General features: G+C 38.0%; 1 protein-coding gene across 2 annotated transcripts in view; it reads right to left on the reverse strand.

The window, feature by feature from the left end:
• Positions 1-14,150, reverse strand: part of slc6a8 (solute carrier family 6 member 8) — a 40,359-nt gene extending 26,209 nt beyond the window's left edge. The window contains exon 1 of one of the 2 annotated variants that reach the window (XM_027151337.2): positions 13,112-14,150. In XM_027151337.2, the coding sequence (XP_027007138.1) occupies positions 13,112-13,403 (292 nt within the window). In that variant the 5' untranslated portion in view covers positions 13,404-14,150. Of the gene's footprint in view, positions 1-11,631; positions 11,651-13,111 lie in introns of those variants that run through there. The other variant, XM_047800018.1, reaches the window with a different exon arrangement.
• Between the last annotated feature and the right edge of the window lie 4,426 nt (positions 14,151-18,576).

Genomic DNA, 18,576 nt, shown 5'->3' on the forward strand with positions numbered 1-18,576 from the left:
ACAGCAGCATATTGGCTAAGTGCAAGGTCGGAATCAAGACTGCGTGTAAGGAATATAACATACACTATGGAGAACAGGGAAGGTTGTGAATGAGCTGGCAGCTTTGCCTTTCAGAAGAGCAAGCGCTTTTGTTTAGAACAGAGCCCTTTTGATAAGCAGCCGAGACGGAGTCTGAGAGCAGCGAACGTGCTGCGCAGTCATAATAATGACATAGTGTGACGTCGGGGACCCCGGTGTGTGACGTTAGGACTGCTGCACTGAGCAAACGCAGCTCGGGAGATATGCAGGCGTGGGCTGAGAGAGAGTCAGAGAGAGAGAGAGAGAGAGAGGAGAGAGAGAGAGAGAGAGAGAGAGAGAGAGAGAGAGAGAGAGAGAGAGAAGCTGATTTGCAAACAAAGAGCGTGTCAATGAAATGACTGCCAGTGGATGATGTATGAGAACGTGACACGCTCACACGCGCACACACACTCTCTCTCTTTCTCTTTCTCTCTTACACGTCTGCATACTGCAGAGGTTGTGTCGTAATGGCTCGGAAGATGACAGTAAACGAAAATGAAGAGACAAATAATCAATTCATGAATCACGGTCTCTAGTGATTCTCAGGCCTAAATTCTAAATTGAGGACAGAACAGTGTGAACTCTCTCTCTCTCTCTCTCTCTCTCTCTCTCTCTCTCTCACACACACTAAGGTGATCTACAGCACTGACCATCTGGCTGCTAATGGCGTCTTCTGTCGCAGTCATTTTACCGAAGGCATTAAAGCCGAGCGTTTATGCGTTTATGACACAGAAGGAGAGGAGACGAACTCACACGAAGGAAGCCATCTGTAAATAATATTAGCATTTTAGAGCGATTAGCTCATTTCTGACATGCAGTGTACACAGGAACATGATCGTGTCCTCAGTGAGAGCGAGACAAGCAGTCCATGAATTTTACATGATGTCACCTGCGTTGCCCGAGTGACCTTTCCCATGGAGGGTGCACTTCTTGAGTGTCAATATGCTTTGTCTATTATTAGAGTGGCATCTGCTGCTCAGAAAATATAAACGACGCAAATAGCATCAGCATATTAGTATGAACCTAGTATGCTAAGGTTTTTCAATAGACTTTGATTGATACGTTAGAGTTTGCGATAGAACAATCAAATCCGGTTCAACCGTATTCAGTCCGGTATACACAAGGAATGAGAACAAGCTGTGAAACAGGTGCGAAAACGCAGTTGCACTCCAATCTCAGCAGAAGCTGTAGTGATGAGAAGAGGCTATAAATACTCACTGCGGCTCCGTCCCCCCTCTTACAGCACATGCACATTGGCACTCAATCAACACGTTCAGTCCAGAGAGTCCCGGTGGGAATTGTAATTACTCGTCCCTTGGCAAAAAAAAAAGTGATCTATTGGCTTGGATTCATGGTGCAGATCACAACAGCTGGTCCTCTCTGGACTGGACGGTTTGGAGGCCAACGAACAAATCAGAAAAGGAAAAAGAAAAAAAACTGTTGTGGGATTATCGTTCAAGAGGATAATTCAATGACAGTTTAGCAGGAAACGCTTTTAGTTAATTGTAAATCATTCTAGCAAAGATTCAGCCACACACTATAAATGAAACGGTGATCTCGTTATTTCTAGTGTGATTTACCGTTTTCAAAAAGGGTAAAAACTGCGTCTAAAAATCCATGTGTGAAATTTCGCTTGTGAATCCTGCCTTCAATTACCTTTAAACATCACATCATCAAGTGACCTTTATGTAACACCAATAAATTGTCCTTCGATGCGATCTAAATCCTGCTGTATTTCAGTCTGATTAAATACTAATACTTATTGCTAATATTTAATAATGCCGTCCTATGCACGTTAAGAACATCCACAAGCTGAGATCAGCATCTTTCTACTCTGATAATCGAACATGAAGCTGTCACAAGATCCCAAGAGTCATGTGGTTTAGAGAGCGTTTGAATAATTACAACAGAAAGGTGTGTCAACTGAATGCGGCATGCGTTTGTGCACGTATCACCCTACAAATAGAACAAGAGTGAGCAGGGCAAAGATTGCTGCAAACTTTATTCCTGATAAAGGCATATCCTGACCTGCCCCATAAGGAAAAAATGAACACTTCATCACAGGTATGAACACACGTACGTCACAACAAACTGTCTTCAGTCATTTTGAAGGAAAATAAACAATCAGCAAGTGAATCAGTTTGCTTGCTTCCAATGATAATAAAAGATGGCAGAGGGTTTCATAGCACATAATGAAGCTACATTATATGTTAAATATTCTGGCAAAAAACAATACAGATACTCTCTAAGTTATGATGGACGATAGCGATACGACAAAACTGTAAAAATATTTTATTCGACAGTCTCTGTTTTTTTCTGTGTTTTTGGTATAGAGATCAACAATCTAACGTTTGCAGGCATCAGATCAACCAATGAGTGACCAATCATGACATCTGAGTGACCAATTATGACCTCTGTGACCACTCATGACATCTGAGTGACCAATCATGACCTCTGAAAGACCAATCCTGACCTCTGAGTGACAAATCATAACCCCTGAGTGACCGATCATGACATCTGCTTTTTAAATTCAAGCAAGAATTAATTTTCCAAAATTTCACTTTGCTCATTGTATCAAACCGAGCCACACGAGATGAAATGAAGTTGCTCTGTCTTGGCAGCCAACATTTAACCTCAGATAAGTAGGTAACTCTTAGTAAGGTCAGTGTGCTAACTAATTATTAAACAGGGTTAGCTTGCTACTTAAGTAACATGCCTAATTTACCTGAAATGGATTTAAAAGTGAAGGTACTCAGTTTCCTACTAGTTTCCTATTTAGCTGAGAAACTGTAAAGCTGAGGAGCTGGTGTGAGGTAGAATCTGATCTTCACACACCCATGTAACTGCTAGCAAGATCATTAACACAAAGGTAAATAATCATGTAACATTGCTAGGTAACATTATAGTAGCTGCTTATGTTGATGTGATAATGTGTGCCATTATCTTCCCCAGACTTCAGGTTTCCCCGGAACTCAACCCAGGAACTTTCACTATCACTACAGAGCCTGTTATATGTCATCACTAAAGGAGCGAGTACAAATGTTTACACCAGCTGGATTAATGGTTACATTCACATTTTGATCAGTGTCCCTTTCAGCCAAATGATCTTAGATATGTAGTATGTAATTATTTTAAACAGAAAATGTAACAAGAAACAAGCTTTCGAAATGTTATCTAGATCAGTACTCTATTATAGAACAACCTACAGCTAGAAATTAATCAGTAACTACAGGAACACTGACAACCTCCAAAGTTGGGATGTGTAAAGAAAGTATTTCATTGTATATGTGACACCTAAAGCCTTCAAATCTATCAAGTCTGGATGCACTACAGATATATATATATATATATATATATATATATATATATATATATATATATATATATATATATATATATATATATATATTGATGACGTGCGCACAAAAAGGCTTTTACCAAAGTTCAAAGTTCATTTCTGCTTCTCCTGGTCCCTAAATCATCCCATGTTGAACTATATTTGCAAAAGGGATTAAAAGATTAACAGATGATATTCTAACTGATGGCATTCAAGTGCTAGAGTTCACGTCAGTGTGCCGTGTATTTATACATGGTACAGCCATCCACAATCATCCACAACATCTCTGTGTTGTAAATACTGTACGTTATCATTAAATGCATCAGGAAGAGTTAATATCTTGAGTTTATTTTAAGAAGCCAGTATTTTTTTTATTTGTTTTGTTATGCTTGCTGTAGTGCAGCATGGGTACTGAAAACAAGTTTGACAAGGTAATGTGGATTTCAAGTAATCGGCAAATGTTTCTACATTTATACAACTGAACAGTTAAGGGCCTCGCTCAAGGGCCCAGCAGTTGGCAGTTCAACTGTTGTTGCGGTTCAACTCCGGTGAGATTTGACCTTCTCATCCAATCTGGAAAAAACACATATGTTTTATTGCAATGTAAATAATTTAATGATTAGCTCTCTTGTGACCAACGTAATAGGTGTTGTTTGGGATATCTTTCCCCTAAATAACATATTTTCACATCTTATCGCTTATCATTATATTACATTACATAATGTTTACCTGTTGATTTAATGGCTGTTACTGATAATTGCAGATCAGTTCTTTATATTAATATCATGAAGAATGATATCAGGCTTTACATAAACGAGGAATTAAATAACATAATAATAAAATACTTCCTGTTATAAAGTCAGATAGCAGTTACGGAAATTTGTTCCTTTGCTTTTTCGCCTTCAAGTTAATGAGATAAATTAGACATTATCGAGAAAACAGACAAAGAAGAAGAAGAAGAAGAAGAAAACATTACCAGAAAATTTAATCTTTACCTCTTACACAGTGCTGACACTGGAAATTTATATACAGTACTGTGCAAAAGTTTCAGGCAGGTGTGAAAAAATGCTGTAAACATAGAATGCTTTCAGAAATATAAATAAATAATGAGTGTTTATTTCTGTCAATTTACAAAATGCAAAGTGAGCAAACAAAAGAAAAATCTAAATCAAATCAATATTTGGTGTTACTACCTTTTGCCTTCAAACCAGCATCAATTCTTATAGGTACACTTGCACAAAGTCAGGGATTCTGTTGGATTATAGTCAGGTGTATGATCAACCAATTATACCAAACAGGTGCTAATGATCATCAAGGTCAAACGTAGGTTGAAACCCAGTCATGAGCTGAAACAAAAACAGCTGTGTTCTGTAGGAGGCTTAAAACTGGGTGAATGAACAGCCAAACTATGCTACCAAGGTGAGGTTGTGAAAGATCATGTTATATCACATTCATCAGTTTCATGTCATGGCAAGATTGAGCACAGCAACAAGACACAAGGTAGTTACTTTATACTGAATCAACAAGGTCTCTCCCAAACAAAGATTTCAAAGCAGACTGGCTGTTCAAGCTCTTTTGAAGAAACACAAAGAAACGGGCAATGTTGAGGATCGTACATGCAGTGGTCGACCAAGGAAACAGTGCAGCAGATGAAAGACACATTAAGCTTATTACTCTTCGAAATCGGAAGATGTCCAGCAGTGCCATCAGCTCAGAACTGGCAGAAACCAGTGGGACCCAGGTACACCCATCTACTGTCCGGAGAAGTCTGGCCAGAAGTGGTCTTCATGGAATTTTTGCAGCCAAAAAGCCATACCGCCGACGTGGGAACAAGGCCAAGCGACTCAGATATGCACGAAAAATGGCAGCAGGTGCTCTAGACTGATGAGTCAAAGTTTGAAATATTTGGCCATAACAGAAGGCAGTTTGTTCGTCGAAGGGTTGGAGAGCGATCCAATATTAAGTGTCTGCAGGCAAGAGTGAAGCATGGTGGAGGTTCCTTGAACATTTGAGGCTGCATTTCTGCAAATGGATTTGGAGATTTGGTCATTGGTGTTCTCAATGCTGAGAAATACAGGCAGATACTTATCCATCATGCAATACCATCAGGGAGGCGTATGATTGGCCTCAAATTTATTCTAAAGCAGGACAACGACCCCAAACATACAGCCAAAGTCATTAAGAACTATCTTCAGCGTAAAGAAGAACGGGAAGTACTGGAAGTGATGGCATGGTCCCCACAAGCCCTGATCTCATCTCAACATCATCGAGTGTGTCTGGGATTGCATGAAGAAACAGAAGGATGTGAGAAAGCCGACATCCACAGTGGTTAGTTCTCCAAGATGTTTTTGGAAGAACCTAGCAGCCGAGTTCCTTCAAAAACTGTGTGCAAGTGTACCTAGAAGAATTGCTGCTGTTTTGAAGGCAACGGGTGGTCACACCAAATATTGATTTGATTTAGCTTTCTCTTTTGTTCATTCACTGCATTTTGTTCGTTTATGAAAATAAATGTTTAACATTTCCATGTCTGAAAGCATTCTTTGTTTACAGCACTTTTTCCGACCTGTCTGAAACTTTTGCACAGTACTGTGTATTTATAATCAATCACCTCACTTCACAGAAAAATCACTTCACGTCAATTATGCAGTATATTTCCTATTATACTTTTTTTTAATCTGCTTATCATATTCGGGTTCCTATAAATGAATTGTTACTATAGCAACAGTAGTCTGCTGGAAGGTAATAATTAATATAATCTGTTATCATGTGTGCTAATCAAAAATCACTGTTCTTGAATCTGCGGTAATAATGAGAGAAACGAGCTCAGAGCTGCCTGGAGTGAGTCGTAGACTGTAAGGCTGCGAATGGCCACAAACACAGCCCTGTATGTGTGTATTGAACAAAATGCGTCTAATCTAGGGACACTCGGATGGTTTTCTCTGCAGAGATTGTAAATTTACTGATGCGCAGGATGAAGAGCGAACAGTCTTCCTCAAGGCTAAAGTGTAGGGCGACGCTGACTGCATTTCACAGCTGACCACGCAGCGAGATGGAACTTTCAACAGAGAGGCTGGGAAATTTATGGGATTGTTATATAAGCACAGAAAATGGGTGGGTTGACGGGCAACAAAACTTAAAGCAGACTAAAGCGGAATTGAGTATAAAGTCTGCTTTTTAATGTAATGATAAGGCCAAGGCACACTAATGTCTTTGCGATGAAGTAAGCAGCATTTATAGGCCCTTGTCTGACCCTAAATCACAAATTAGATTTCAGTACATACTAAAGAACAACATCGCCTATAAAATATGGCCTGATATCCACTTAAGGTTGCTTGATCGCCTACAGAGGGCAGGACAATGTACTGACCCCAAGGTTTTATTTGTTGCTAAAGAGAACATATAATATTCAGAACATTATAGTTTTTAAAGTGTAAACATTTTTCTCTTAAAAGTGTAGACCTCTAAAACGGACCAAATCAGAGCCTTGTTTGATTGGGTAACTCTCTGATCTAGTGTCTAATCTAGAATATTTTCAGATGTCATAAGGTCATGCAGATCAGACAAAACCAAATAAACCTTTATTTCAAGGTGTTGCTCAAAACTGAACACTTTTTAGAAAGTGGCCTGCTAAAGGGTCTTTTTTGACTTTAACAGATTTCCTTAAAGGGATGAAGCCAAAGGACCAAACTACAACCAAACCAAGAGCCCCAAAACATTCTATATTTAGTGTAAATCAATTGAAGGGCTTTGTGTATTTTGTTGAAGTATTCAGAGAAACATAAATGTGTCCCAGATTGAACCCCTTTTCAGAATGGTGTTCAACTTGGTACTTTTTTCTACATTTCCTTAAATATTAAAGACTGTAACCTATTAAAGTGTGTACTTGAGCCAGGTCAAAACCTCTTTAATACTTCACAAACTATTAACAAACAAATGCTGAGATGATGTATACAGACACCCAAAGATTTGCAAATCAACTTTTCCAACAGGCCTTAGCCACAAGAACTAGACATGCACACGGAAAAAGGACCCTGACACGGAATCGAAACACATCCGAGCGTGAGAGCGACGTGAAACAGACATGATGATTCAAATCTGACTTTTACATCCTATTGTTTAAAACTATGATGGATCCATTAAGGAGAATTAGCTGTTATTAATCCCCTTAATATCCTCAGTTCATAGAGCTGAGTTCAATTCAGAAATACAGAGAACTGCTTATGGCTATAGGTGGCAACGGCGGATCTCTGTGGAGCAGAAGAATTCAATTCAACCCAAAGAAAAACATGTGAGGACACAGAAATAAAGGATTTGAGAGAAGTTGCAAAGTCAGATCTGGGTCTTGCACTGAAGCCTAGATAAATCCTTATCTACTTTTCCTCACAACATGCTTACTGTGTACTTACTTGGTTAACCACCCACTCTTTTTTGGCAGATGTTGCTACATATACACATATGAGTGACAAATTAAAGCAAAGTCTAACATAAAGCAAGGTTTCAGTCCACCACTAATCACCAGAACGACTTCGATCATGCTCAGCACTAAAGTTTTTTGGAACTCTGAGGTTTCTTGAGAGACAAACACTGCTTTTCCCAAAGATGTTCACTCAGTTTGTGTTATGGTGTTAATTGGGGTGAGATCTACTGAGTGCGAAAGCCATAGGTTAGGATTGACGTCATTTTAAAATCTCTTCAGACCACTTACTGTAGGCTACGTCTACACTAATCCTGAAAAACGCCGTCTCTGAGTGTATGGAAGGACAAAACAAAGAGAAAAGTGTGGACATAGCCTTAGTAAGCCTGAGCATGGGTTAGGATCATACTGAAAGAGATCATGCTGCAGTGTAGAAATGATCCATGATGTGATGAGTCAAAATAATTCTGGATTGATTTGTAGCAAGGGGACAACCACAAACAGTTGTCCTTGTCACCAGTCTGTATATTAACATTAGCCATCATGCATTTGGAAGACGCCCTTATCTACAGCAACTTACTTTTTTTAAATCTCATTTTATACATCTGAGCAATTAAGAGTTAAGGGCCTTGCTCAAGGGCCCAGCAGGGGCAGGTTAGTGGGTCTGGGATTCAAACTCACAACCAAGCGTTTGTCTAATACTTATATGGAACTCAAATAAATGGCTAAATTATTTATGATAAGTCATATCTGAAAGCCTATTGCTGAACACTCCTGAAAACACAATGAGTGGCCAAGTAATACTGTCCATCTAATTCAGAACTTAGAATGTTGTAGAAATTGTTCATACTTGCTCTTGTTTTCTAGATGCATTAATAACGACTGGAATTAAAGCAGTGATAGAAATCACTTAAGCTTTTTCCATAAGCTTTTTTAGTAGCAACAAACGATGTACAGCTATCTTGTCAAAAACCAAACGAAACTGTTGGCCGATCTCGTAATGCTCTTGAATCCTACTGGCAAACAAAGTAAACTGTACAAGTTTCATCAGTCTAAATGAGAGGAGTGTGTGAGAGCTGTCTTATTTAAACAGGCTACCAGGGAGACTTCATTTGGGATGGCAGGACATATTAAAAATCCTGTCCGGAGATTACAGTATGTCAAAGGACAAACACATGACTGTAACATTAGCACTCCTTGTTGGGGGTAAAGAAAGTATTTGTGGAGAGACATTTCAGTGAAATTAGACAATTCTCAGTACACGTTATCAAGCATCTCTCTTTTCTCTAGCTGGCAGGTCTCTGTTGAATCACTTATTGTTTTGGGAGAATTGATGCACTCCATGCTATTTTCCCACCAGCTTGCTCTCGGTGCCCTTTGTGCCCGCTGTAGGGGGCAAACCAAGCCAGATCACTTCGCATCTATCCAAAGCACCCGGAGGCAACGAAAGCAAATCGTCCCATTCCATGCTAAAAGGAATGGAAACCTGAGTACTAGGACAACATTTGGTGCCTTGACCTTTCAGTCACCATGGGATATCGCCAACCAAGTATACAGAGATCTAATAAGTAGGCCAGAGCAGGATCCTGTGACATTTGGGATAAAAATGTCTATGGGGCCAAGATATCATTTTTCAAGGTCTATGTAAAATAGTACTGAAATAATCAAATTGGTAAGCAAATCAAGAAGCATTTAGACTAAAAATTACAAATTAAATACAGGAAAACAACAATTGGATTTCTGTCAGTCATGTTACTGGAGCCAAGCTTTTAATAATGGACTTTGAACTCTTTTCATTGAATTTGATAGTCAAAATGAAAAAAAAAAAAAAACCCAAACCATTCTTACGTGAGTAGGAAAATCATATCCCAGGCTAATAATGTGGTATAGGAAAATCAGCCAATACCCAGTGCATTGACCACATGGCTTCTAGTTCAGCTCTATTCCAAATCCTGGTCATCTATAGTGTACATTTTACTATGTCCCTTGTTTACATGCCTGATTTAACTCGACAGCAAATTAACAAGCATTTCCTGAAGTTCAAATATGTGCTTGAAGGTATGATAGAGAAGAGTAGAATAAGAGGATACTTTTTCAGATTAATTTATGCCATGACAAACATTAATGCACGTTTAAACCTTTGTTACCTTTAAAAGGATGAAATAGCGGTGACAGTGACTCAGAGATACAAAGAGTTTGCCTTTCTGGTACATGAAATTCCCTTTTCAAACCCAGCAAATTAGCTAATAAATTAAATCAAATGAAACGGTTCAATTTTGTAATGGTCCAGGACTGGATTATAATCTAATTCCATGCTGAGGGGGAAAACTGTAACTCTAATCACTCAATAAACAATGCACTGAAACATGTCTGGTTTTTGTTTAAGTTTAAACTACATTGTCTAATGTGGAGTCCCATCTGAATGTATTGAAATGACAAGACCAATTGTTTTCGCTATACACCAAGGTCAGTTGGGTTTAAGATCAAAAGACGAATATGAGACAATCGATCAGAGTTTAAAGCTTTAAAGCTGTGGTAGAAGCTTGAAAAAGCATCACAAAAGAAGAACGTAACAGTTGAAATGTGATAAAAAGTGGATGCCGGATTGTGCAGTTATTGCAAGCGATGGATATGCAACCGAGTATGATTTGTTTGTTATTGTGTTATGTTTGTTATTTGTATTATGATTTGTACTTTCATTCACTTTAAGACTATCTGTTTATGTAATTTTTGCTCAACATCTGGATGCAAATATATCCAAATTGTAAAAGTATTGTTTTGCAAATAATGTAACTAAAATTTTGATCTATCATTTTCCATCCACTTAAATTTTTCCTTCTCAAACCCTTAAACAAACCTTAAACAACAGAACTGACTTATCTGAACAATCAAAACAACAAATTATGTTCCAATACCTTTGGAGGGGACTGTATACCTGATGTTATAGAAAATGCCTTTCATAAATGGCTTTTTAAATCTCGAAAAGATTACCACCAAAGACAAATATCATCCGTTTTACCACTGAATAAATCTCTGCTAATCTGGACTAAACTATACATATACAGTATGGATGCATCGGTTCGTGTACTGTAGGTTCTCTTGGTTATGAAGTTTTTGCAGATTTCTCAATAATGTAAGAAGTTGTTTATCATAGAGGTGTGTGACCAAACATTTGCTTCAAGCTGTAGCTTTTGCTTCAGGCTATTTCTCATAAGAATGTATCATAGAATAACAATTGGGTCACAATGGTAAAACATGACAGGGCATGCTGTACAGTAAAAGGATCCGATGTGGAATCAGTTATATAGGTGATTATTCATTCAATGAATGACAAATGACGCACATTTATAGTTATGCAAATACAGAAACAAAGCTTGTGAAGTTTATGAGAAGCTGCAAAAGTGTAAACTCACCCATCCTTAAGATTTTCCTCTAGGAGAAACGTACTGTTATAAAACCCAGACACTTAAGACTCCTTCTATAAATATCTCAAAATATCAGCTTACAGACAGTTCCACTGCATCAAAGATTATACAGTATGCTGCCATTTGTTAAATAACAACATGCTTTTTTTTATCCATTTATCATTAGCTATAGATAATGTTGCGTGTCTATCATACAACTCGGTGTAAATGAGTAACTTTAGAAAAAGTAAAAAAAAATAAAAGAATGAGCACATTAATATAAACTTGACATTACATAAATTAAAAAAAAATCAACTAAAATTGTCATTTGTTTGAAACTTTATATATTAAGTCAGGTTCAGGTTTAGATAAATTGTCTTCAGATGTGCTTTTAAAACCCCTGTGACAAACATACAAACCTTTATCTTCTGTAATGTCCTTCATCGTTCATCGTAACCCCTAAAAGGTCAATGTTGATACTGCTTATGAGCTAACACACTTAAATGAATGACAGGATTTAAGCTGTTGATATATGCAAATATGACTTTTTATAACATTCCACATATAATGTGAAACCCTGGTGGCTTTATTGATTAGTCATTAACTCCTTAAACAGATCAGCAGCCTTGATGTAATTTGGCTAATTTGGCTTTTTTGTTGTTGTTGATGTAATTACAGATTAGCCATTAACGCCTTGAACTAATCAGCAGGCTGTGATTAACATTGAAAGTGAGATGTTTGTTACTGTTGTTGAAAATTATGTTTTGTGTTGCGCCATGGCCAAATAATTAAATCTCATAACCTTAACGATGTATCCATTTAAGTCTATTATATGTAAACATTCGGTAGAAGTTAAAGTATCATTAATTTTAGAAACTAAGATCTTTTAACTATGCTTTAACACTAATTTAAAGAAAGCCTTTATTCTGAGGGTCTTAAATCTAGTACTATGCCAAAATTCTATCCCTGAACAGGACTATGGTTAAAACAATAAAGGGACCTGTACGTTTGATATATTTATCTTTTACCTGGAAACATTGGAAACATTTATATATTGGATATATTGTATGTATGTGTGTGTATATATATATATAATATATAAAATATATATATTATATATATTTTTCTGTGACATATAAAGGTTCTTAAATGGTTATGAAAAATATTGTTTATGGCACTTAGAAAAAATAGGTTCTTTTAAGGACCATTTTAAAAAAGTGTTCTTTGGGGAACCAAAAATGGTTCTTCTATGGCATCACTGCAAATTTCCATTTTTGGTTCCTCCTGTTGCCTTTATTGTTAATAACATTAAAAGCGACTGAAGGTACTTAATCAGACTCAGATTCAGGTTTATTGGCCAAGTGTGTTGACACGCAAAAGGAATTTGGTTCCAGCTGTTTGTGACTCTCAAAAGTACAAACATAACTAACACTATAATTGGACTACTTACTTTTTAGATGAATGCGATAAGCTATTTAATTTGACTAACATGAATGAGAATAAACAAATGCTTGCTCTACAGACTACAACCAGCATCTTCATTTTGGACAACTGTGTTTCCTGCATAATCTATAGCTCTACACCTGTTTTCCAGAGCAGATTAAGTGACAGCTGGAACATGAAGTGGAAGCTAAAGGGCAGCTGGATATCCCCTTGCTCTAACACACCTGACTCAAGTCATCTGGCCTTTATGAAGTTAAAGCTGGTTATACACAGAAGTACTTAAAGCACTGAAGGGACACGATTGAGCAGACACCACATGTTACCTAAACTGTCTTCAGGCATGAATGAACCTCACGTAAGAGGATTCCCCTGACAGGACGTGACGTAGACTGGAATCACTGCTTGGACATTACGCTTCAGTGAAATTAACTGATTTTTTATTTTTTTTTTACTCACCTCCACCATTTTTGTAGCAAAGGTAAGGGAAGCGCCACACGTTCCCCAGACCTACGGCGAAGCCCACGCAGGACATGATGAAGTCCATCTGCCGGGACCATGTCTCTCTCTCCGGCTGAACGGGCTTCTTATCGCCGTTTGCGATGATCCGAGAGCCGGTCGCGGCCTGGGGGTTCCCGATGGGAATGAAGTGGCCTTTCCTCTCCTCCGGGTTCTCTAGAACGCAGCTTTCCGTCACCATATCCACCACGCTGCAGTTAGAGCCAAGTGCGCTCGTTTTCCTCTTGTCCATCCTAAACACACAAGTTCACCAAAAAAAAATATATATATATATATATATATGTATATATATATAATAATGAGTCAATGCCCCTGGGATTGCAAGTTATCCCAAATCTCTTTGTTCCTTTTTATCTGTATGGCTCGTGTCAGTTTCCTTTATTGACACCAAGATGTCCTTCTGTTCTTCTTCTCTGTTCAAACCTGTTAAAGGGTTAACAGGATCTGGTCCTCTGATTGTTCTTTTAATAAAGGGTCCTTTTTATGATATTTATCAAGTCAAGATTGTTATTATTTAATATAAAGGTATATATTTTTGTTTTATATATATATATATATATTTTTCAGTCTGGTTTCTTGGGGAAATGTCCGCAGAAATAACCGTAAATAAGATGTGGAAGAGGATCGCGCGAAAAATGAAACAAAAAATTATCACCGACTTCAAAGGGCACCTTCAAAAGCAATCCACGAAACACTTGAAGGTGAGTCTGAAGAATCGCATCGGCACGTATCTCTCGAAGAGGAGGCGGTTGTCGGGACGGAAAAACCGGGCGCCGCTCGCGCGCTCACCAACCGGTCAATGTAAAGGAATTACATTCACCAATTTACGCAGACAAAAATCTACTTTCGCCTACACCATCGTCTTGTCTGTGATCTATCTGCGAATACAGAAATAACAGGTGTAACGGTGCAGTGTGTGTATGTCTATGGGCGGTGCTGCTTCTCCTCGCTTCGTTCTGGTTCTCTATGGCCGTTACCGCAGGCGCTCGCAGCTTTAAGTGGGTTTGCGCGTCACTCTGCGTTCACCGAGCCCCCCCCCTTCCCTTCCCGCGTGAGGACGCAGACATTAGTATGGAAAGCCAAATCGGCCAGAAACACGGCGAGTTTTGGTGCTGTGATGTAATTTCTAAGCACGCGCGAAAACGTCTTACACTATGGCATTGAGTGTGCGGGAAATGTAATTTTTTTATTGTTTTGTGAATATGAAGACCTTTAGGGACTATTGCAAAATATATATTACACACACACACACACACACACACACACACACACACACACACACACACACACACACACACACACACACACACACACACACACACACACACACACACACACACACACACACACACACACACACATTATTTATGCGCACAGTATGCGCCTGAATACTACACTATACAAATAAACAAATACATAACACATTAAAAATATAACCCATGAAAAAATAGAGAAAAACACTTTATAAGGCAAGAATTAAATTATTACGGAAAAAACATTGTACTCAAGGGAGAGAGGGTAGACTGCCTCTTCCCACTAACCCCGGAGGATTATTCTGCCCCACTGTTCTTTGGGTTAGTTCTGCAAACTAAAATGTTTAGGATCTTCGGGATCTGAAATCTACCCCAGGAAGATCAATGTTGACGTGTCCTGGAGGAATAAATTCTGACACCCCCCTGTGGTTATCATGAGCCCTGACAGGAGCCTCTCTATGGAGTAACTGATCATGATGCTGGAGTAATATCTGATCGTGGTGAGTCTGATAGGACCCATTTCTCTTGCGCACAGACGTTACAAGACAGAAATGTTTCTTCCTAAGAAAATATTTTTTTGCTGAGACAATGAAACTGCTGATCTGAGCAAATCAAAGTGTGTACAAAGTTGCCATTTCATCAACAGGAATATAGGGGATGCTTTAGTGTCACATGATACTGTTAAGACCCTGAAATCACCAAATAGTCACACAGTGCCATCACACATCAACTGGCCCAAGTGGAGTCGCTCGCTCAATCTGAGGTACTGGATACAGCACAACCATCTTGACAATTCAGTGTCAAGCATCAGCCTTAAGTTTCAGTGCAGAGAGAACATTTCTCACTTTCATGAAATTGGGTGGTGTTCCTGTGTTTTACCTTGAGTTTTTCAGTGATTTCTTCCATGCTTCCTAATTTTTTGTCAAAAAATTTATACAAACTGCCCTTAGCTACACAGGCAAGAAGCCTGTATTTTTGACTATTTAATTCTACTTGAATATACACCTCGCAGAATGATAACATTTACAGCATTTGGCAGATGGCCTTATCCAGAGCAACATACAAAAGTGCTTGTAAGTCTCTATCATTGAATACATTAACTCTGGTTCACTAGGTTACAGACTTAAGATACCATGAACCTTTTTTTAATATACACACATAAAACAAACAGGGGAGAAAGTGCTAGTTCAAGTATTTCATAAAGAAATAGGTCTTCAACTGTCGTTTGAAGATAGCCGTCGCTATCTGAAAAAAGTTTTGTTGTATGCCTATCTCTTACCCTGAGAGATGGTGGGACCATTCTAGCATTGCTAATAGCTCTGAGGGTGCGAGGTGCAGTGTTAAACAACTTGGAACATGGAAGAACAAGGTCAGGGCAGTTACTGGGGATGTGGTAGCCTAGTCTCAGGTCCACCAAGCTGCCACCTCTGGGCCCCTGAGCAAGGCCCTTAACCCTCAATTGGACACACACTCTTCACAACATTGTGAGAGCTCTGAAAACCCCCCCCCCCCCCCCCGAACCTACAGCCAGTGACATCAAAATAACCTCCACAGGGCAGGGATGAAGGTATCACAATGTACAATATTTTGAGATGTACAATGTACACGACGACAGTTTAAAGGCCAAGATGCAATCTGCTTATCAGCAATAAGAATCAGAAAACCAGAAGACAAGTGGTATAGAAAATAGATGCATGGATAAATATAATAGCTTTGATGATGGTAGGTTGTTATTACCTCCACTTCATCAACCACCCTCTACTCAATAAACATAGACAGTGACTAGGATTCATGTCTCTTGTGAATCCCTCTGGACCTGGGGTTGTCACAGCACTACAGAATCAACCAGTTAAGAAACCAGAATGTTTCACAGACCTGCCCTGCAATTAATATACTACTGAATGACGAGTAATCACTATACTATACTTTCCGTTTACTGATAAAGAAACCTTGAGTATCAACTAATCAGCCAAAAATGAAAGATAGTAAAACAATACATAACTAGTAACATGAATTACATAAACCACACACAAAAATCATTCAGATTTCAAATTTAGTAAAAAATAATACAAAAAATATCACAATCAAGTCTTTTTGTATATAAATATTTGTAATTTCACACCAAAAAAAGACCCCATTCAAATCTTATCTATATCTTACAGGATCAAATCAAACGTTTTCGATATCCGATCTATACAGATGCTATTAATTGGATTGGTACTCTTCATATCATTAGTCTGCTATTTAGTCTTAACACTTTGTGTCCTGTAACTTCATTACCAGGTATGTGGAACATCTTACAGAATACCACAGTCAGTGTGCCTCTGACTCACAGGTCATGTGCAAAGCATTCAGTGGTACATGTTCAACTCGGGCCGTATAACTGACTCCAATGTAGAACTGTACATCACTGAAGTCTATAAAAAGACCTTCTTACTGGCATCTTCTGCAACTGTACTCTTTTTATTTATATATTTTCCCATACTAGGTAAATTTTTTTCTCATTTGCGGTAGTTATAGACTCAAAATTGGTAGAGATGTATATAGAATTTAAACATGTGTCTAACTTTATCATTTCAAGGATGCTTTCAATATTATTCTTTTTTTTAAAAAAAACAGTACTGGACATTGTGTTAAAAAATGCACAACATTTATAAACATTGTTATAACTATAACTAAACAAACACAACCCTGCCTATTTTTATAGTGACCTCATTTATAACCAAATGAATCCTAAGCCACTTATCTAAGCTTGAATTTTAAAATCAATGCTGCGAGTCAACAGACGTTGGTCTGAAACTGCAAGTGAACGAAGCAACACTAAGAATCAAACACAAACATGCCAGTGATTTATTAAGTCTGTAATGGTGAGAACCATAACAGATTGTCAATGAGTTAATGGAATGAAAATGATACTCATTAAACGCACCCTCAATTTAATAAGTAAATATAATTGGCTGTACTTTACTTTAAATGTATGCACACATAATTGTACGTATGGTACGAGCCATGAAAACTGCGGGTGTGATCCGATGCCAGCAGAGAGATTGAACCCATGTAGGTATTCGGTGATAAAGGACAAGGCCAAGAGTAGGTGAAGAAGTTTAGTGTATGACTGAGAGAAATTGTTGGCAGGAGACTGAAATCTTAGCTCTGTGTGAGAGTCTTACACACACACACACACACACACACACACACACACACACACACACACACACACACACACACACACACACACACACACACACACACACACACACAAGCTGCCAATCACAATGAAGGCCTCAGGCAAATAATTCCTGTTTCTGAATTTGTGGGTTATACTGCAAATGATTAACACATGCTACGACGTTAAACATATAGTAACACAAAATAGTGTAGTTTAACACGATATTAGTTCAGGTAGAAAAATCTTTACTTAAGTAATGCGATTTTGTTTATGAAACTATTTAACCAAAGCATAGAAAAATGGAAAATAAGTCAATAAATTTTGAATACGAGCAACTTTTAACAGTTTATATTTCTGTGTATACTTCTACTAATATTTCTGCATATTAGATTTTTTAAAACAAATATAAGATTAAGTCAGCTAAGTCAAATTCTATATTGTATTTCAATTGTTTGTAGAAGTAAGTAGGTAAGTAAGTAAGTTTTATTTAAAGCTGGATAAACCTCACCGAGATAAAACAAGAGTGACCTGGTCACTAAGGCAGCAAAAGACACGACAATTAACAGCACAAACTGTAAAACCAAACTATCCAACCAACATATAGTACCGCTGAAGCTGCCTCTAATGCTCAAACCAGCTATACTAAAAGTTATTTCTAAGTGCCAGTAAGTTTAAAGTGTAAGTAATGTTTGAGCTCTGAGATTTGTTCTGAAATGTCTAAATGAAATGGTATCTCACAGGGGCGGTTCTAGGGTTTCATCTTTAGGGGGTTTTAGCACTCAGTGAGAATTTAAAACAAGAAGACTTTTATATTATATATTATATGACTACATAGTAAGCCAAAAGTAATGGTATTATTTAAAATGGCAAAAGTGGACACCAAAATTTTATGCATGATGTAATGATGCCAGTCTTGAATCAGATCAGTTCATGTATGTTTGCATTCTCTACAAACAGTGTCCAATGAATGCAGTCATTAATAA

The sequence above is a fragment of the Tachysurus fulvidraco genome, chromosome 14 (genome assembly GCF_022655615.1).
Source record: "Tachysurus fulvidraco isolate hzauxx_2018 chromosome 14, HZAU_PFXX_2.0, whole genome shotgun sequence".
Classification (NCBI taxonomy): Eukaryota; Metazoa; Chordata; class Actinopteri; order Siluriformes; family Bagridae; genus Tachysurus; species Tachysurus fulvidraco.